Genomic DNA, 15,977 nt, shown 5'->3' with positions numbered 1-15,977 from the left:
TCTCCTTCGCAACAAGGCAAAATGAAACACCACCAGGCAGCGAGACCTGTTAGAGGAAGAGAGTCAGGCCCTGGGGGAGGCGCTCCTGCAGACCTAAGACGACGGACGGCTGGTTACGACCCTTCACCAGACGCTGGCAGCCACTGGCCCAGCCAAGCATGCGGGCGGTGGGCGGCATGGAGAAATGGGGCCTGGCAGGTGGGGGGCTGTTTGGTTTTGGGTAAAGAGAGTCAGTGGGGACAGATGGACAGAGGGCAGGGAAAGGTGCGCGCACACGCACACGCACACGCACACGCGCACACACACACACACACACACACACACACACACACACACACAACACACGACCTGAAGATATCCTCAGTTTAAGACTTCAGTCTAAAGTATCATTCCTAACACAAAAGACTATCTCACAAGTGCATGGATGGGACGGGCATAAGTACTTACAGAGAGAGAGAAAGAGAGAGAGAGAGAGAGAGAGAGAGAGAGAGAGAGAGAGAGAGAGAGAGAGAAGAGAAGAGAAGAGAAGAGAAGAGAAGAGAAGAGAAGAGAAGAGAAGAGAAGAGAAGAGAAGAGAAGAGACAGAGACAGACAGAGACAGAGGACACATAGATAAGGCACAAAGGGAGCCATAGAAAACCAACAGTACCAAACCAAAGCAGCCTCCCAAGCCAGGGATTTTTCCATGGCTCTGGGCATTAGGGACACAGTAGTAGGAAGGTAGAGTTGGCGCTGGCTTCCCAACGTGCCCCAGCAGTGTGGGGTCTACATCAAGTACCCAGTCTAGGGTCCCGTCCATGTCCCCGTTACCTTTTGCCACAGGTCTGGTGACAGTGAGCCACGCAGACTGGTTAGCTTCACCAATATAATTGGAAACCTTACACACATACTCCCCGCTCTGGGCCTCTGTCACATTGAACAGGGTCAGCACCTCCGCATCCGAGCTATTAATCCCCGAATGCTGGAACAAACCAACGACACCACCAGTCAGTTGGGCAAGCACTGAGATGTGGCCCACGCTGTGCTCCCGGGGGGGACGACTGTCAGCCAGGCCCCAGGAGCCAAGGTCAGGGAGACACTGAGGACCTACCATCTCCTCTTCTGAGCGAGACAAACATGAACCGCTAATACGAAAACGGGAAGGGAAGGGGGAGGGGGAAGGAAGAAGAAAAAGGGAAACGGAAAGGGGGGGGGAAAGAGGGAAAAGGAGAGGAAGGAAGGGGAGGGAGGGGCCAGGGTCCCAAAGCAAATATTCTGTGTGTGTTAAACTTCCGCTACCAGACCAGGGTGGGGACTTGTAATTGGAGACAGAGCTCCAAGGCCCAGAGCTAGAGCTGGGCCCCTTTCTTCCAGAATATTGTCAGCACCAGTGGCAAAGAAAAAGGGACAGCCAGTAAATCTCCTGGACAGCCAAGGCAGGGGAGGAGGAGGAGGTCTAACTTCTGGTTATTCCTGCAGCCAGATCCACTGGAGACTTAACCAATTACCTCCCTGGATTAATGGAGCATTCAGGGACTATGAGAGTCTGGGACTGGGAGGAAAAAAGGAAGAAAATGCCATTACTCCTCAAACGGCTTAGAATTTATAGGTGGCCTTTACTTTTCCAACTGTTAAAGCCACGCCCTTAGCAAGGACCTTGTTCGTAACTTAGGAAACGAGCGGGACTGACTGGGAAACATTTGTTGGTGGAAGGCTGTGGTGCGAAGTCACAAGCAAGCTCGAGAGTCTCAATGCCTTCCTCGAGAAATTGATCCAAGATCCCGAATCACTCTCGAGGCTCTTTAGAAGCCAGCAACTATTATCACCCACCCCCACCCTCTGCTCCCAGCTCATCTCCCACCTTCTGCTGTCACCAGCCTGTGGCTAGATCCCTACCAAGATGGAGTATGTGCCTTATGGGGAAGGCTGAGCCCTAATCCCAGGCACTGAGTCCCAGGGGACATCTGGTCACCTTCCCAGCATACTGGCCAAGAAGGAGGCTAAGATTACCTTCAGGATCTGGACATACGGCAGGTTGTCTGGGCCAATCTTACTCCCATTCACCTCAATGTGCTTTAGCCACTGGATGTGAGGCTGTGGATCACTGTACACCTTACACATGAACTCCACGTTGCTGCCCAGGGCTACTGTCTTGTTGGCAGGTAACCCTGCCTGAAGGATGGGCCGGTGAGGAGATCGCTCTGCAGAGAAAGAGAGAGGATGGACGTGTTAGACTCATCAATGGTCTGGTCCAGGCTGGGATGCTGGGATGCTGGCAGAGGTAAGGTCTACCTTGATTCTCCGGTATCCTTTCCAGTGCCTCTGTGAAACTCCAGTCCCTTAAACCTGGTTTCAGAGAAGGGGTGCCATCTCCTCCATTCCTGCACCCGCATTTTCAGGCACAACCAGGTCTCTTGTCTAAGCAGAGATACCTCCCTCTGCCCCCTGATTCCAATATCTTAGGTCCTCCCCAGATCTCCCAGACCACAATCTTCTTCCTGAACCACATCAGTGCCAAGGCAGGTGTTGGCTATGAGGCTCTGGGCCATACACGCTCCACATCAGGAGACCCACAACCTTTACAATCACGGCCTTGAGACAAACAACAGACTGTTCTTCCTGTCTCCCGAAATGCTTGGGATTCTACATTCACAGGCACTTGGCCTCTGTGCCTCAGTGTGAGCACTTGGCCTATGGCTACTCTTATGCCTACACTGTAAGGATACCAAGGGCAAAACTCAGGGCATGAATTTAAAGAGCGTGTTAGTGGTGTTTATTAAGCAACAGCTACTATTATGCTACAGATCTTATCACTGCACCAAGCTATGTCTTTCAAGACATGTAGCATAATAGTAGTGATCGCTTAATGAATGAATAAAAAATAGCAAACCAGGAATGGTAGCACAGGCCTTTAATCCCAGCACTCAAGAGGCAAGGCAGGCAGACAGATCTCAGTTGAGTTCGAGGTCAGCCTGGTCTACATGGCAAGTTCCAGGATAGCCAGGGATGCATAGACCCTGTCCCCAATAAATGAATGAATAAAAGACAAGAAAAAAGTGAGGCTCCAGGCAGGCCCGTGCCTGTAATCCTAGCACTCGAGAGGTTAGAAAGCAGGGGGATCGCCATGAGTTCAAGGTCAGGCTGCACAACACAATGAGTTCCAAAGTGGCCTGGGCCTGAAGTCTGAGACTGTATCTTAAATTGGAAGGAAGGGAGGGAGGGAGGGGAAGAAGGAAGAAAAGGAGGGAGGGAGAAAGGGGGGAGGGAAAAGTGAGACTCAAAGTGGGAAATACAGTGCCAAACGTCCGGATTCCACCCCTAGGGCCTCAGACTCCATGGCCGCCTTTCCCCACCCCGCCCTCCTCCTCCCGACCCTCAGCCTTGGCCTTCTTACCCACAACGTCAAGCTGGTAGGTGTGGTTGATGCTGCCGTACTCATTCTCCACGATGCAGGTGTAGTTGCCCTTGTCGGAGGGCACCACCGAGTCCATTATGATGCTCCAGGTGGCGTAGCGGACCTGTAGGGCACAGCCAAGGAAGGGGCTTTGGTGAGCGTCTGGGGGAAGGTGCGCAGGAGAGCAGGTAGCTCGTGGCGAGTGCCGCAGTGTTCGCCAAAACAAAGCCGAGAGTGACCAGCTCTCGGCCGAGTCCCACTCGGAACACACCCTGCCTGCTAAACTAGCATGGCGTGAAGACGCTGGACACCTTCTCGGTAGCATTCCGAAGCAGCCATGATCCGGACAAAGGTGCCTTTGGCACAGTCTCCTAAACTCACTGGGAATTCTCTCCACGTCCATCGGTTTCATCCCTGTGCCTGATGTGACTCTCCTGCTACTCTGGACACCTGAGTTTCAAAAGCTATCTCCTCGGGGTCGGCAGGACGGATCAGTGGACAAGGGCACTTGCCACCAAGCCTGGGCGAGTTTGATTCCTAGGACCACACAGCGTGGAATGAGGCAACCAGGTCCTGCAAATGCACAGCACTGCTTGCACACAAGATAAAATTGCAGTTCAAACAGAAAAACCTCTCTCTTCTTCCAGCTGATCTGGCCGGTAACTGAACAGTGGCTCACACAGCTGTGCTTTGACACTGGCCTTAGCAGGCTACAAAATCTTCGCAGGCCAGAATGCTGGCTTGTCCCAGCTGAAGCACAGGTACGTGCGAACAGTAAGCACTTGGTAAGTTCAGGGGAAGCCTTCCCATAGTCCTTCTTAAAAAGAGAAAAGAGGAACGAGGTGTGGTGGCGCACGCCTTTGATCCTAGCATTCAGGAGGCAGAGCGGGCTGAGTTCCAGGACAGCCTGATCTAGAGCAAGTTCCAGCACAGCCAGAGCTACACAGACAAACCCTGGCTTAAAAAGAAAACAAGCCGGGTGGTGGTGGTAGTGGTGGTGGTGGCGGCGGCGGCGGCGGCGGCGGCACACACCTTTGATCTCAGCACTCGGGAGGCAGAGCCAGGCGGATCTCTGTGAGTTCGAGGCCAGCCTGGTCTCCAAAGCGAGTTCCAGGAAAGGTGCAAAGCTACACAGAGAAACCCTGTCTTGAAAAAACAAAAACAAACAAACAACAACAAAAACAAAAGCAAAACAAAAAACCCTAAATAAACAATCAAGTAAATAATAAAAAAAGAAAGAAGAGCTATTGTTGCTTTTAAATGTGTGTACACGTACATGCGTGCACACACATGAGTGTGGGCGCCCACAGAAGCCCTGCAGCTGGAGTTGTAGGTGGTTGTGAGTTGCCTGATGTGGGTGCTGGGAACCAGACTCTGGTCTTCTGGAAGAGTGATGTATGCTTAACCACTAAGCTGTCTCTCCAGCCAGCTCCTTCCTCTGTTTTTTTTTTTCCCTCATACAAGAGCAATGAGAAACCATGCGTGATGGCACTTAGGACCTAAGACCGGAGGACTGGAGTTCCAGGCCAGCCTGGGGTCTAGAGGGAAGAAACAGTCTCCAAAAAGTCAGAAGGAGTGAGAAGGAGACTCCAGGTGAGATGGGACCTATTTGGGAACCTTGGGGATCATCAGGTCTCTGAGGAAAAGGAGTCTCATCGGGAGGGACATGAAGCAGCTTATCAGCATAGGAAATGTCTAACGGTGTCCATGAGCCACACGAACGCTCTCACGCACGGAATTTCTTGGCAGAGGTCCAGTGGGTTTGTTGTTCTCACGTTCTCTTGTGGGCAGGTGACTGGTTTTCCCTTTTAGGACTGGGGGGCTGAGGACGTGACTCAATGTGGGCTTAGCATGCAGAAAGACAAGGGAAGGAAGGGGGCATGGGTTATACGCACTGACAGCTTAAGACACACCTACACTCTTTTATCTGACCATTTCATTCCCGGTCATCTGTCCTGAGAAAGGTCCCTTTTAAGACGCCAGGCACGGTGGCACCCACATTTCTTTAATCCTAGCACTCAGGAGGCAGAGGCAGGGAGCTCTGTCTGAGCCTGGGACAGCATGCACACTGAGTTCCAGGCCAACCAGGGCTAAGGAGAGACACCCTGTCTCAAAAACCAAAGAAAGGGAGGAGGGAGAGAGGAGCTAATGGGCTGGTGAGGTGGCTCAGTGGTTACAAGGATTTGCCACCAAGCCTGACACCTGAGTCTGTCCTTCAGGACCCACATAGTTGAGGGAGAAACTGACTCCTCCAAGTTTTCCCCTGATTGCCAACATTCATATCCCCCTGTAAATAAAAATTCTTAAAGTGATAAAAAAAAAAAATCAAAACACTGCAGTTTCAGGGGATCTGGCATCCTCTTCAGACCTTTGTAGGCACTAGGCACACATCTGGTGCACATCCATATATCAGATGAAACAATCATAGGTACATATAATCCCAGCACTCAGGTGGCAGAGGCAGGTGGATCTCTGAGATGGAGGCCAGCCTGGGCTACAGAGGGAGTTCTAAGACAGCCAGGGCTACACAGAGAAACCCTGTCTAGAACTGCCCCCCCTTCCCCGCCACCAAGGCGACTAAAACAACAAGATAATAAAGGCATTTAATACGCGTTTCCCATCCCAGCCCTCCATCCAATGTCTTCTTCTAACTTTTCTTGGGTATGTACACACACGTACCTTATAGCCTCCAATCCGGTGGTCGGGTTTGAACTCTTTGCCATTTTTCAACCAGCGCAGAGTGGGATTGGGGGTTCCACTGGACGGGCACTTGAACTTCACCGTCTTGGCCGCCGGCACCGCATGCAGCTTCTTCTCCATCTTTTCTGGGGATGTCCAGTACGGGGCGACAGCTGTCCAGGAAAAGCCACGGGAGACAGATGAGGGGAAGCAGGAATGGTCAGGCTCAGGAGCAAGGGCCCAGGCAGGACCACATGCACCCCATCTTCTATCTGCTCAACACCTCAGGCCACCCGGAGGGGCAGCAGCCAGGCGCCGTGGCCCGCAGGCCCTCTGAGCCTCTCTCTCCTCCCAGTTAGGCAGGTCTTCCCCTAAGTCTCAACTCCCACCGTCTCAAAGGCAGTAAACAAGGAAGAAAACAGTGTCTCACGCCTACGGTTTGGTTTGGTGTTGTCTGTCTCTTTCTCCTCTGAAGAGGAGTCATCGTCGTCGTCGTCATCCTCCGAGGAGGGAAGCGCATCTGTGAGGAGAAGGGAGTGGACCAGATGGTCATGCAAACAGAAGTCACCCCATCAGGACCAGCTCGGTGCAGTCACGGACAACACACCCATCCATCCATCCCACGAGGACTCCCAATCTCCCCAAATTTTCGCCTCGGTGACAGTCTGCGTTTAAGAACCGCATGCTCCGGCGCTCATCCTGGCCCAAGGCACCGCCTTCCGCCGAGAAGTCCAGATGGCTCCAGCTGGGCCAGCTACGCTTTTTTCCAACTGTATTTCATTCCAGCCTACACACCAAGGCCTCTCAGCTAACAGTACCACCTGGGTACCCACAAGAGCAGCTGAGGAATTCTTTGGATGCAAACCATTGAGAAACCCAGGCAGGTCTAGACACTCTGGGCCTTGGAGCTACTTCTAAAACCTGTAAGATGGATAGCTTGCTATCAGGATGCTCAAGTATGGATCTGCTGAGGGCTGGGAGTTGCCTGCTTTTCTCTCCCCCCCCCCAAAGATTTCTTTTTAATGTATGGGTATGTATGTGAGCCTGCGTGAATATGTACCAAGTGCATGCAGGAGCCCAAGGGGGCCAGAAGGTGGTGGGTCCCCAGGAACTGAAGTTACAGTTGCGAGCACACACTGTGGGTGCTGGGAACCAAAACCAGGTCCCCTGCAAGAGTTATCAAGCGATCGTCACAGCTGAGCCATCTCTCCAGCCCCAGAGCTGCCCTTTTTATAGTTATTTTGAGACAGGGTCTCACAATGTAGAGATGTAGACCAGGTTGGCTTCCAACTCACAGAGAGCCTCTGGAGTGCTCTGATTAAAGGTGTGCACCACTGTGCCCGCTTACAACTGCCTTCGCTCCCCAACTGGGACGCACTCACTCCATTTAAAAACGGGCTGGGTGTGGCGGAGCACACTTTGAATCCCAGCACTTGGGAGGGAGAAGCAGGCGTATCCCTGTTAGTTTGTGACCAGCCTGGTCTATATAGTGAGTTCCAGGACAGCCAGGGCTGTGTAGAGAGACCCTGTCTCAAAAAAAAAAAAAAAAAAGGCTAGTTATCCATTCACCAGAGGGCTCTCTATTTCCCCTTGCCACGCTTGGGGGCTAAGGAAACATGTTCCTCAACTGGGGACAAGTTCTAATCGATGCCTGGGAGAAGGGACCAAGTCACATCTTGGCATCAGGAAAGTTCCAGCTTGTCTTTCTCGGATCCTGGTCTTGTGAAAAAAATCACATTTATCTAAAGGAAGCATATTCCCAACAATAAGAGCTCCAGGCTTGCCTGGCTGCACTCAGAATGTTCCACGAGCTAGACAACAGGTGTTTTGTTTTGTTTTTTTTTTGTTTTTTTTTTTTTTTCCACAAAGCCAGGACATGGCAGTGTACCTGAGTCCTTCCCACCACCGCAGGAATCCCACCCTATGCTCTCAGGCTCCAATCACTAAGCCCAGGCCTGGACAAGATGAGGCTGGCGGAGCCCCACTGAGCATGATCGGGCATGCTGTGGTGGGCACAATCACAGGGTCTTACTTAGCCGCCCAGGCCACTGGCCCGGCATCTGCCCTACCTGGTCAACCTCTTGAGAGCTAAGCCACGCAGCCAGCGCCAGCGGGCAGGGAGCAATGTTAGTGGGCGCCAGTTCCGAAGCAGAGGAGGGGCAGATCCCGGAAGGAAGTGGGCCTCCCTTTAACACGAGCGAGCGAATAAAGTGGAAGGAGTGGACGGGAGAGGGGGGGGGGGCGGGGCGCTTTGCTACCAACCTGAGACATTGACGGAGAAGTAGGTGGTGTCGCTGCCAGAGGGGCTGCTGGTCACACAAGCATAGAGGCCCGAGTCGGCCGGGATGGAATCCCGCACCTCCACCTCCTCCCCTGTGATGCGGGTGCGGTTGCTCTCCGCCAGCTGCACCCCGTCCCGCAGCCAGTTGATGCTCTGCACATCATCCCGCAGGCGGCAGCGGAGCTGGAGCAGGTCACCGGGGTGGACCAGGAGAGACTCCACTTCCACAGGGACTCCCCAGGGCTGAGCTGCAGCCACCCAGAGGGGCCGGGAAGAAGAGCCAAGTTCGGGGCGGGGGGGAGGATGGGGGGAGAAGGAGGAGGAGAGAGAAAGGGAGTTAGGTGAGCCACAGGGTACTGCTGCACTGTCCACGGAGCTGGGGACTGGACTATGGACCGGTTGGAAATGAGGGGCAATCTGAGAGCCCCCCCCCCCAGCTTCCTCTCCTCCTCCACCCCACTTCTTCGTGAGTCAAGGAAAAAAGGGCCAAGTTAGGAAGCAGCTGCAGCAGCATTAAGCAGTGTTTGTTTCCACTTCCCTCGATCCTAAGGGGCGGGCGAGGTTTTCCTGTTATCTCGAGTGCCCCCTTCCTCATACACCAAGCACAGCCACTTCCCACCGGAACACCCCATTCCTAGTGAGCCCCGTCAGCTTCGCCTCTTTCCCTAGCGAATAAACCCCGCCCATCAACAAACCCAGAAACCCAGCGGCCCTGTCGGTCCCTCCGCCCAAGATGAGAGCGGGCGCGCGTTTGGGACTCCGGGTACACATGACTCAGCGAGGGTGGGGGCCTGGCCCTCCAGGAACACAGATGCACGTGTAGGAGGGACAGCCAACGAGAGGTCAGCTCAGGGGAGCCTCCCGAGAACAGGTGCCGGGCCCGAGGCCCGCAGCTGCCACAAACAGCACATTTGCTCTGGCAGCAGACCCGGGACACATAAACCCTTTCCCGTCCGTCCGCTGGCTGCCTGGGCGCACCCGGCTCCTGCACCCCACCTTCCTCCTCGACAGGCACAGTGTCACCCTGTGCGGGTGGGCCTCAGAAATGGTGGCTCCCAAATGTACCAATATTTGAATGTTTAGTCCCGAGTTGGCAGGACTGTTCTGGGAAGGATTAGGAGGCAGGAGCTGGTTGGAAGGAAGGGGTATGTCACTGGGGGTGGGCTTGGAGGTTTCAAAAGCCCAAGCCGGTCCCAGTCTCTCTCAGTCAGTCATTCAGTCTGTCTGTCTGTCTCTCCCTCCCTTCCCCTCCAACTTGTGGATAAGATGTAAGCTCTCAGCTACTGCTCCAGCGCCATGCCTGCCTGCCTGCCTCCACGCTCCCCACCTAGATAGTCATGGATTCACTTGAAACTGTAAGCAAGTCCCAAATTAAATGCTTTCTTTTTATAAGCCTTGTTCTGGTGTCTCTTCACAGTAAGAGAAAAGTAGCTAAGATACACACACACACACACACACACACACACACACACACACCTAGGCATCACAGGCACATATACACACACACACACACACACACACACACCCTAGCATCACAGGCACACACACACACACACATCACAGCCCCGCACGCCACACACACACACACACACACACACACACACACACACACACACACACACACACACACACAGGCATTCCAGGCAGAAGTACTAGAACTACCCCGAAGCCCCGATGCTATGGAGAACACTGTAGGTGTATGATGTAGGTGAGCTGACTCACCCCTGTCAGCAGGAAGACCTGTATTCTTGGCACTACTAATAGACAGCCACCTAAGGAGGACGCAAGGAAGTTTCTGTTCCTTTTGTATGTTCCAGTGTATGACTGGCCTCTTCCTCCACAAGAATGTACCAGGTGCCCCTCATGGCTGCCATTGGCCGTGGCTCAAGTGGAATTGGTCACAGGTGCCTGAGACTCTGGAAGAGCATGTTCCCTCAGCTCCTGCTCTGACCCCATCCTTTGCTCCTCTCTAGGTACTCACCAGTGTTCAGACTGGCAGGTAACTCCTCCTGCAAGCCAGTTCTCACCACCAAGAGTTGCCCAATTAACTACTTGTGGATCCAATGACATGGACAGTCTTCCTATTGTCATTCTTCCTGATTCCTTTTCTTTGCCTTTTAAGCTCCATCCATTTCTTTAGTTTTCTGAGACAGGGACTTGCTGTGTATCCTAAACTAACTACAAACTTGTGATCATCCTGTTTCTTTTTTTATTAATTTATTTTTATTTCATTTGCATTGGTGTTTTGCCGCATGTATGCCTATGTGAGGATGTCAGATCTAGAGTTACAGACTTGAGTTACCTGCCGTGTGGGTGCTGGGACTTGAACCCAGGTCCTCTGGAAGAGCAGTCAGTGCTCTTAACCACTGAGCCATCTCTCCAGCCCCGACCATCCTGTTTCTGCCTCTGCCATGTAGGGATTCTGAAGTATGCACTACCATATCCAGGCCCCGCCCCCCTGTCTTTTTTTTTTTAGACAGGGTCTTGACTGGCCTGGAAGTCACAGATCTACCCTGAGTGCTGGGGTTAAAGGTGTGTATCACCACACCCGGCTTACACCCAGACTTTTATTTTCTGAGACAGTCTTACTATGCAGCCCAGGGTGTCTTGAAGTCACTGTGTGGCACAGACTGGCCCCACCACGTCCGACTCCCCCACCCCCACTCTTCTGCAGTGCTGGGGGTGGAACCCCGTGCTTGGAGCAGCGTGTTAGGCAAACGCTGCTGCTGCTGCGCTGCAGCCACTGCTCCTCATGTCTCTCTGCTTCAGATGTTTTGTTTTTAACTATGTGTGTGTGTGTTCGCGTCTGTTTGTGGGCGTGGGCATGTGAGTGTGGGTCTCCATGGGGGCCAGAGGCTTCAGATCACCTCAAGCTGGGAGTCAGAGCCAGTGGTGAGTCACGTGACACCGGTGGTGGGAACCCAAGGGGGACCTCTGACCTTAGTCACCCAGTGAGCCATCCGCCCCTCCAGCTCCTCACGTCTCATTTGAATGACTCTTTCTGACTTGTACTAGAAACCTTAGGTACATGGCGGGCAGGCGGGCGCGCATGCGCGGGTGAGCACTGTTTTTCTTCCAAGGAGCTCACTCACACATTGTTGTTTATCAGCCTGAGGACTCTCCCCTAAATGCTGGGCCATCAACAAAGGAAACAAACTACTTTAAAGGGTCTGGGTACCAGCAGGCGAACACATGTTTATTTCTGTGAGTCTGGTCAAGGGGTGCACCACGGCGGCGAAGAGCAGAACACGATGGCTGATTGAAAATAGCTGTGGTGGACCATCCCTTCCGTTTCTAATGGTCTAGGGCTTTGCCAAGAGAAGAAAAACAGCTTGGCCTTGACCCTGAAGGAACACAGCAAGCGTTCCTCTTATTGATCCCATCTCTTTCTCCCTCAAGTGATCTCACTGATTAAATATTTTGCTGCTTACGAGCGGCACCGGCTATTGGTCGGCAGTGAACTGGAATTCTCAGACTCAGGCATCAAACAGCCTACTCACACAGGTCCCGGAGACAAAGAGTAGTTCCCAAAGAAACTTGGCAAAAGGGGGATTTAAAAAAAAAAAAAAAGACAGGCATCGCTCCCTCCCAAGGGAAAGGAGCCAGGGATTTGCTCTTTTGCATGGCCCTAACTTCCAGCTAGTGCTGACGAACGTGGAAAAGAAACTCATCTTTGGGCTCTACAAAACTTCCAGGAACCAGCTTTCTTGTTTCCAGGTTGCCTCTTCCCCCTCCTAGAGCCATCCTGGGATAACCTCGGTCAAGTTCATACTCTCCCCATCGCCACACTCTGGTTTACATAGTCTCCTACAGCTGTCCGCACCAGAATCGTACCCTGGATGAAAAGTAAGACCCAAACCCTCTTGGCCTCCGAGGCTCCTCCCGATCCTGTCTTGCCCGCTCTAACCCAACCGCATCCCTGCCTGGCACCCAGACCTGGCTGTGCCTCGGTACAGCTGCATCTTCCCTGCACGGAAATCGGACTTCTGCTGACAGCAGACAGAACCTCTTGCGTTCTCCTGACTCAGCTTAGTCAAAGTCTACCACCAGAGACATCCCAGCAGCGTTTAGTCCACGACAGTGGTTACGTTTTCATACATATTCAGTACAAACAGCAACAACAACAACAAAATGTTGTCCAAATTTTCTCCATCCATAGTTGATGGAATCAGCAAACATAGAAACCCACAGACATGGAAGACAGAATTAGAAAACCATTCCAAAAGTCTAGTTTTAGACTATTTTATCTCCCGACCACAAGAAAATCCATAAGTGACTCCTGGTTGGCCTTTCTAGAGCCCTAGCTGTCCTGGAATTCATTCACCAAGGAGACCAAGCTGGGCCTTGAACTCACAGAGATCACATGTCATGTGGGCAAGGTTCTTGGATGCCATAGTTTTTGTCTCAGTCTGTCTGTCCGTCCGTCCATCCGTCCTTCCTTCCATTTGTTTTGTTTTTAGGGACAGAGCTTCCTTGTGTAGCCCTGGCTGTCCTGGAACTCGCTCTGTAGACCAGGCTGGCCTCTGCTACCACATCCCAGTCTACGTCTTTCTTTTTAAAGGCCAACTAGTGTTTTGGTGTATGGTCTGTCACATCCCAGTGACAGCTGGAAGACACTGGGAAGGACCGTCTCTCAGCGATGACAAGTGCCCAAAGCATCTCCTAAGAACTAAAAAGCAAATGCTTTCCTATCACTTAACAGCAGGAACACAGAAATGGGTCTTTTAGCGGACTCATAAATCAGCCAAGAGCCTGTAAAACATTCGTGGCCTTTCTAGTTGACAGCAGGGCCCTTAGATATGTTAGCTCTCCATTCACAAAACAGAGATGAAGCCACTTATCGTGGGCGGTGACAGAAAGGTGACCAATTGGACTCTTACCTGTGTTACTGTCCCATAGAGGGACCCTGACCTTGACCCAGTTCCTAGGTAAGGTGGCAAATTGCTCACTAACAAGCCATGGCGTTTAAAAGTTGTGTGGCCCGCACTCATGTCTTCCTTTGACAAGAGGTACTTGTCATTCTTTTGCTTCCTCTGAGCTGGACATTTTCAGTCAAGACCAACGGGCTAGAGGTACACGGAACAGGTGTATCAGTCAACGAGAGACCAGCTACCTGCTACTTTTATTAAACCGGCTATGAAGAATGAAGAACAGGAGGCCATTTGATGGCTCAGCCACTGGAAATCAACATTCCAATTCTTGGAGAATGTGACCATGAGTACAGGACCAACCAGGCAGCCAGATGGTTCAGGGTAAAGACAACTTGACCCTTAGAACCCACAGGGTGGGAGAAGAGAGCCAACTCCTTAAAGTTGTCCTCCGATCTTTTTTTTTAAGATTTATTTATTTATTATGTATACAGTGTTCTGTCTGCATGTATGCCTGCAGGCCTGAAGAAGGCACCGGATCTCATTACAGATGGTTGTGAGCCACCATGAGGTTGCTGGGAATTGAACTCAGGACCTCTGGAAGAACAGCCAGTGCTCTTAACCTCTGAGCCACCTCTCCAACCCATGTCCTCTGATCTTAACATATATACAATAAACAAACAAACATAAATGTCTTTAAAAAAAATTTTTTTTTTTTGAGACAGGGTCTCACTATGTAGTCCTGTCTGGCCTGAAACTCACTACGTAGCTGTGAGCTTCATAAGAGTTCTGCCTGTCTCTGCTTCTAAGCACAGAGATTAAAGGTGTGTCCTTCCAGGCTGACTGCAAACATTTTAAAGGGGGCTGGAGAGGTGGCTCAGAGGTTAAGAGCACTGGCTGCTCTTCCAGAGGACCCAGGTTTGATTCCCAGCACCCACAGCTCACAATCACCTCTAAGTGCCAGTTCCAGAAGATCCAATGCCCTTTTCTGGCCTCTTCAGACACCAGGTATATATGTGGTGCACAGGAATGCACATGGGCAAAATACACATACCGATAAAAAATAAAAATAAATAAGTCTTTAAAAAAAAACAAACAAACACGTTTTTCTTTTTTTTTCTCTTCTTTCTTCCTTCCTTCCTTTTTTTTTGTTGTTGTTGTTGGTTTTTCGAGACAGGGTTTCTCTGTGTAGCTTTGCATCTTTCTGGGAACTTACTCTGTAAATCAGGCTAGCCTTGAACTTACAGAAATCCACCTGCCTTGGCCTCCCGAGTGCTGGAATTAAAGGCATGCACCACCACCGCCCAGCCAAAAAAACAACTTTTAAGAATCAAATACAAAGTCATTCCTCAGTGTGTACAATGGGTGGGGGATGCTGTGAGGAAATGTCGAGTCCGACCTTTGCTTCATGTCTCTCACCCTGAAAGATGAGACAGGGCACTGTGTCTGGCGGCCTATGACGTCTGGATTGTCAGAGAGCTGATGTGAGGCTGATAATGTCTGACGATGAGTCAACAAATAATGTTCACAAATGTGTCTGCAGGTTAAAAAGTAAGCTGCAGAGACAGACAGACAAACTGTGTGTGCTGGAGTGGGCAGGTCAGACAGAGCTTGCTGTGAGCATCCTCAAGACAGCTCAAGCTGCAGCCCTGAATCCTAAAGCCTGACCATCTAAAACGTCAGGTGTCCCAGCAACAGGGAAGCTGAAGAGGAAGATCCAGAAGTGAAAGAGAGGAGGAAGGAAGGAGGAGAGGCCGGGAGGGAAAGAGGAGGAGAGGTTTTCATACTTGGCTGCCGACCCCTGCTTGAGGCAGGCTTGATGCAGATGAAGGGCCACGGAAACGGGCTGGACCAGCGCTCCCCAAGAGGAGGGGAGGAATGTGCCGACCCTACCCTGCTTCTCTAGGAGAGGGGAGGACCACATTTCAGCAATTTTCAAGAAACCGGCCGGCTGCAAAGGGCACAGGAAGGAGATCTTCCTCACAGTGCTTTTACGTTGATTAACGGGAACGAAACCCCACCGCCCCCCTTCCTATTTGTACCTCAAGTATTTTGGCCACGTCACTCACTTCCCAACAAGCCAAGAGGGGTGGCATTTTTGCTTATGGCTGAGCTGGCCAGAAATGTCCCAGTCACTTAGCAGGTAATTCTGGCCCGAGTATGTTGATCAGATCTCTGGACTCTAAATCCGTTTTTCTGACATGAGCCCTATCTATGTAAGTGGGAAAAGAAGCCCTGAGGCCCAAATCCATATCAATCTTATTACACTGCAGCCTGTACAGCGGTCAATAGAAGACAGCCATTAAAGAGATCCCCTAGGGACACACCTGTCTGTGGAGACTGTAAAAGCGGGCCGCTCTGCCACATGAACAAACAGAGCCGGAAAAGCATTCCATGTTAAAATGTCACTTCCTGAGCTGGCAGGATGGCTCACTTGGTAAGAAAGCTTGCTCTAAGTCTAGACTGGAGTTCTTCCTCCAGGACTTGAGTGGTGGAGACAATGAACTCCTCCTACAAGCTGTCTTCTGACCACCACACGTGCACCGTGGCGTACATGTGCAAGCACACACACACACACGCACACACACACACACACACACTCACACATGCTCACAACATTAAAAATAAATAAATGCAATTTTTAAAATTTATAAAAAATGTACCACATCCTTCCCCAGCTCTGGTTCCATTAAAAAACCAACTTGGGCCGGCGCATGCCTTTAACCCCAGCACTCGGGAGGCAGAGACAGGTGGATCTCTGTGAGTTCGAGGCCAG

At 51.6% G+C, this 15,977-nt stretch overlaps 1 protein-coding gene across 12 annotated transcripts in view; it reads right to left on the bottom strand.

Annotated features, from left to right (window-relative positions):
- The window catches only part of Fgfr1 (fibroblast growth factor receptor 1), a 58,460-nt gene that overhangs the window by 10,252 nt on the left and 32,231 nt on the right, over positions 1-15,977 (bottom strand). For 2 of the 12 annotated variants that reach the window (XM_037211655.1, XM_037211658.1), the window contains exons 2-7: positions 8,315-8,581; positions 6,483-6,572; positions 6,053-6,225; positions 3,374-3,497; positions 1,990-2,180; positions 811-961 (exon numbers count right to left, since the gene is read on the bottom strand). In XM_037211655.1, coding sequence (XP_037067550.1) covers positions 811-961; positions 1,990-2,180; positions 3,374-3,497; positions 6,053-6,225; positions 6,483-6,572; positions 8,315-8,581 — 996 coding nt within the window. The remainder of the gene's footprint in view (positions 1-810; positions 962-1,989; positions 2,181-3,373; positions 3,498-6,052; positions 6,226-6,482; positions 6,573-8,314; positions 8,582-15,977) is intronic. The other 10 variants (XM_028854813.2, XM_028854812.2, XM_028854807.1 and 7 more) reach the window with 7 other exon arrangements.

Source organism: Peromyscus leucopus, chromosome 17 (genome assembly GCF_004664715.2).
Source record: "Peromyscus leucopus breed LL Stock chromosome 17, UCI_PerLeu_2.1, whole genome shotgun sequence".
Taxonomy (NCBI): domain Eukaryota; kingdom Metazoa; phylum Chordata; class Mammalia; order Rodentia; family Cricetidae; genus Peromyscus; species Peromyscus leucopus.
Note: the sequence above shows the minus strand (reverse complement) of the source record. Positions and strands in the feature narration are given on the sequence as shown.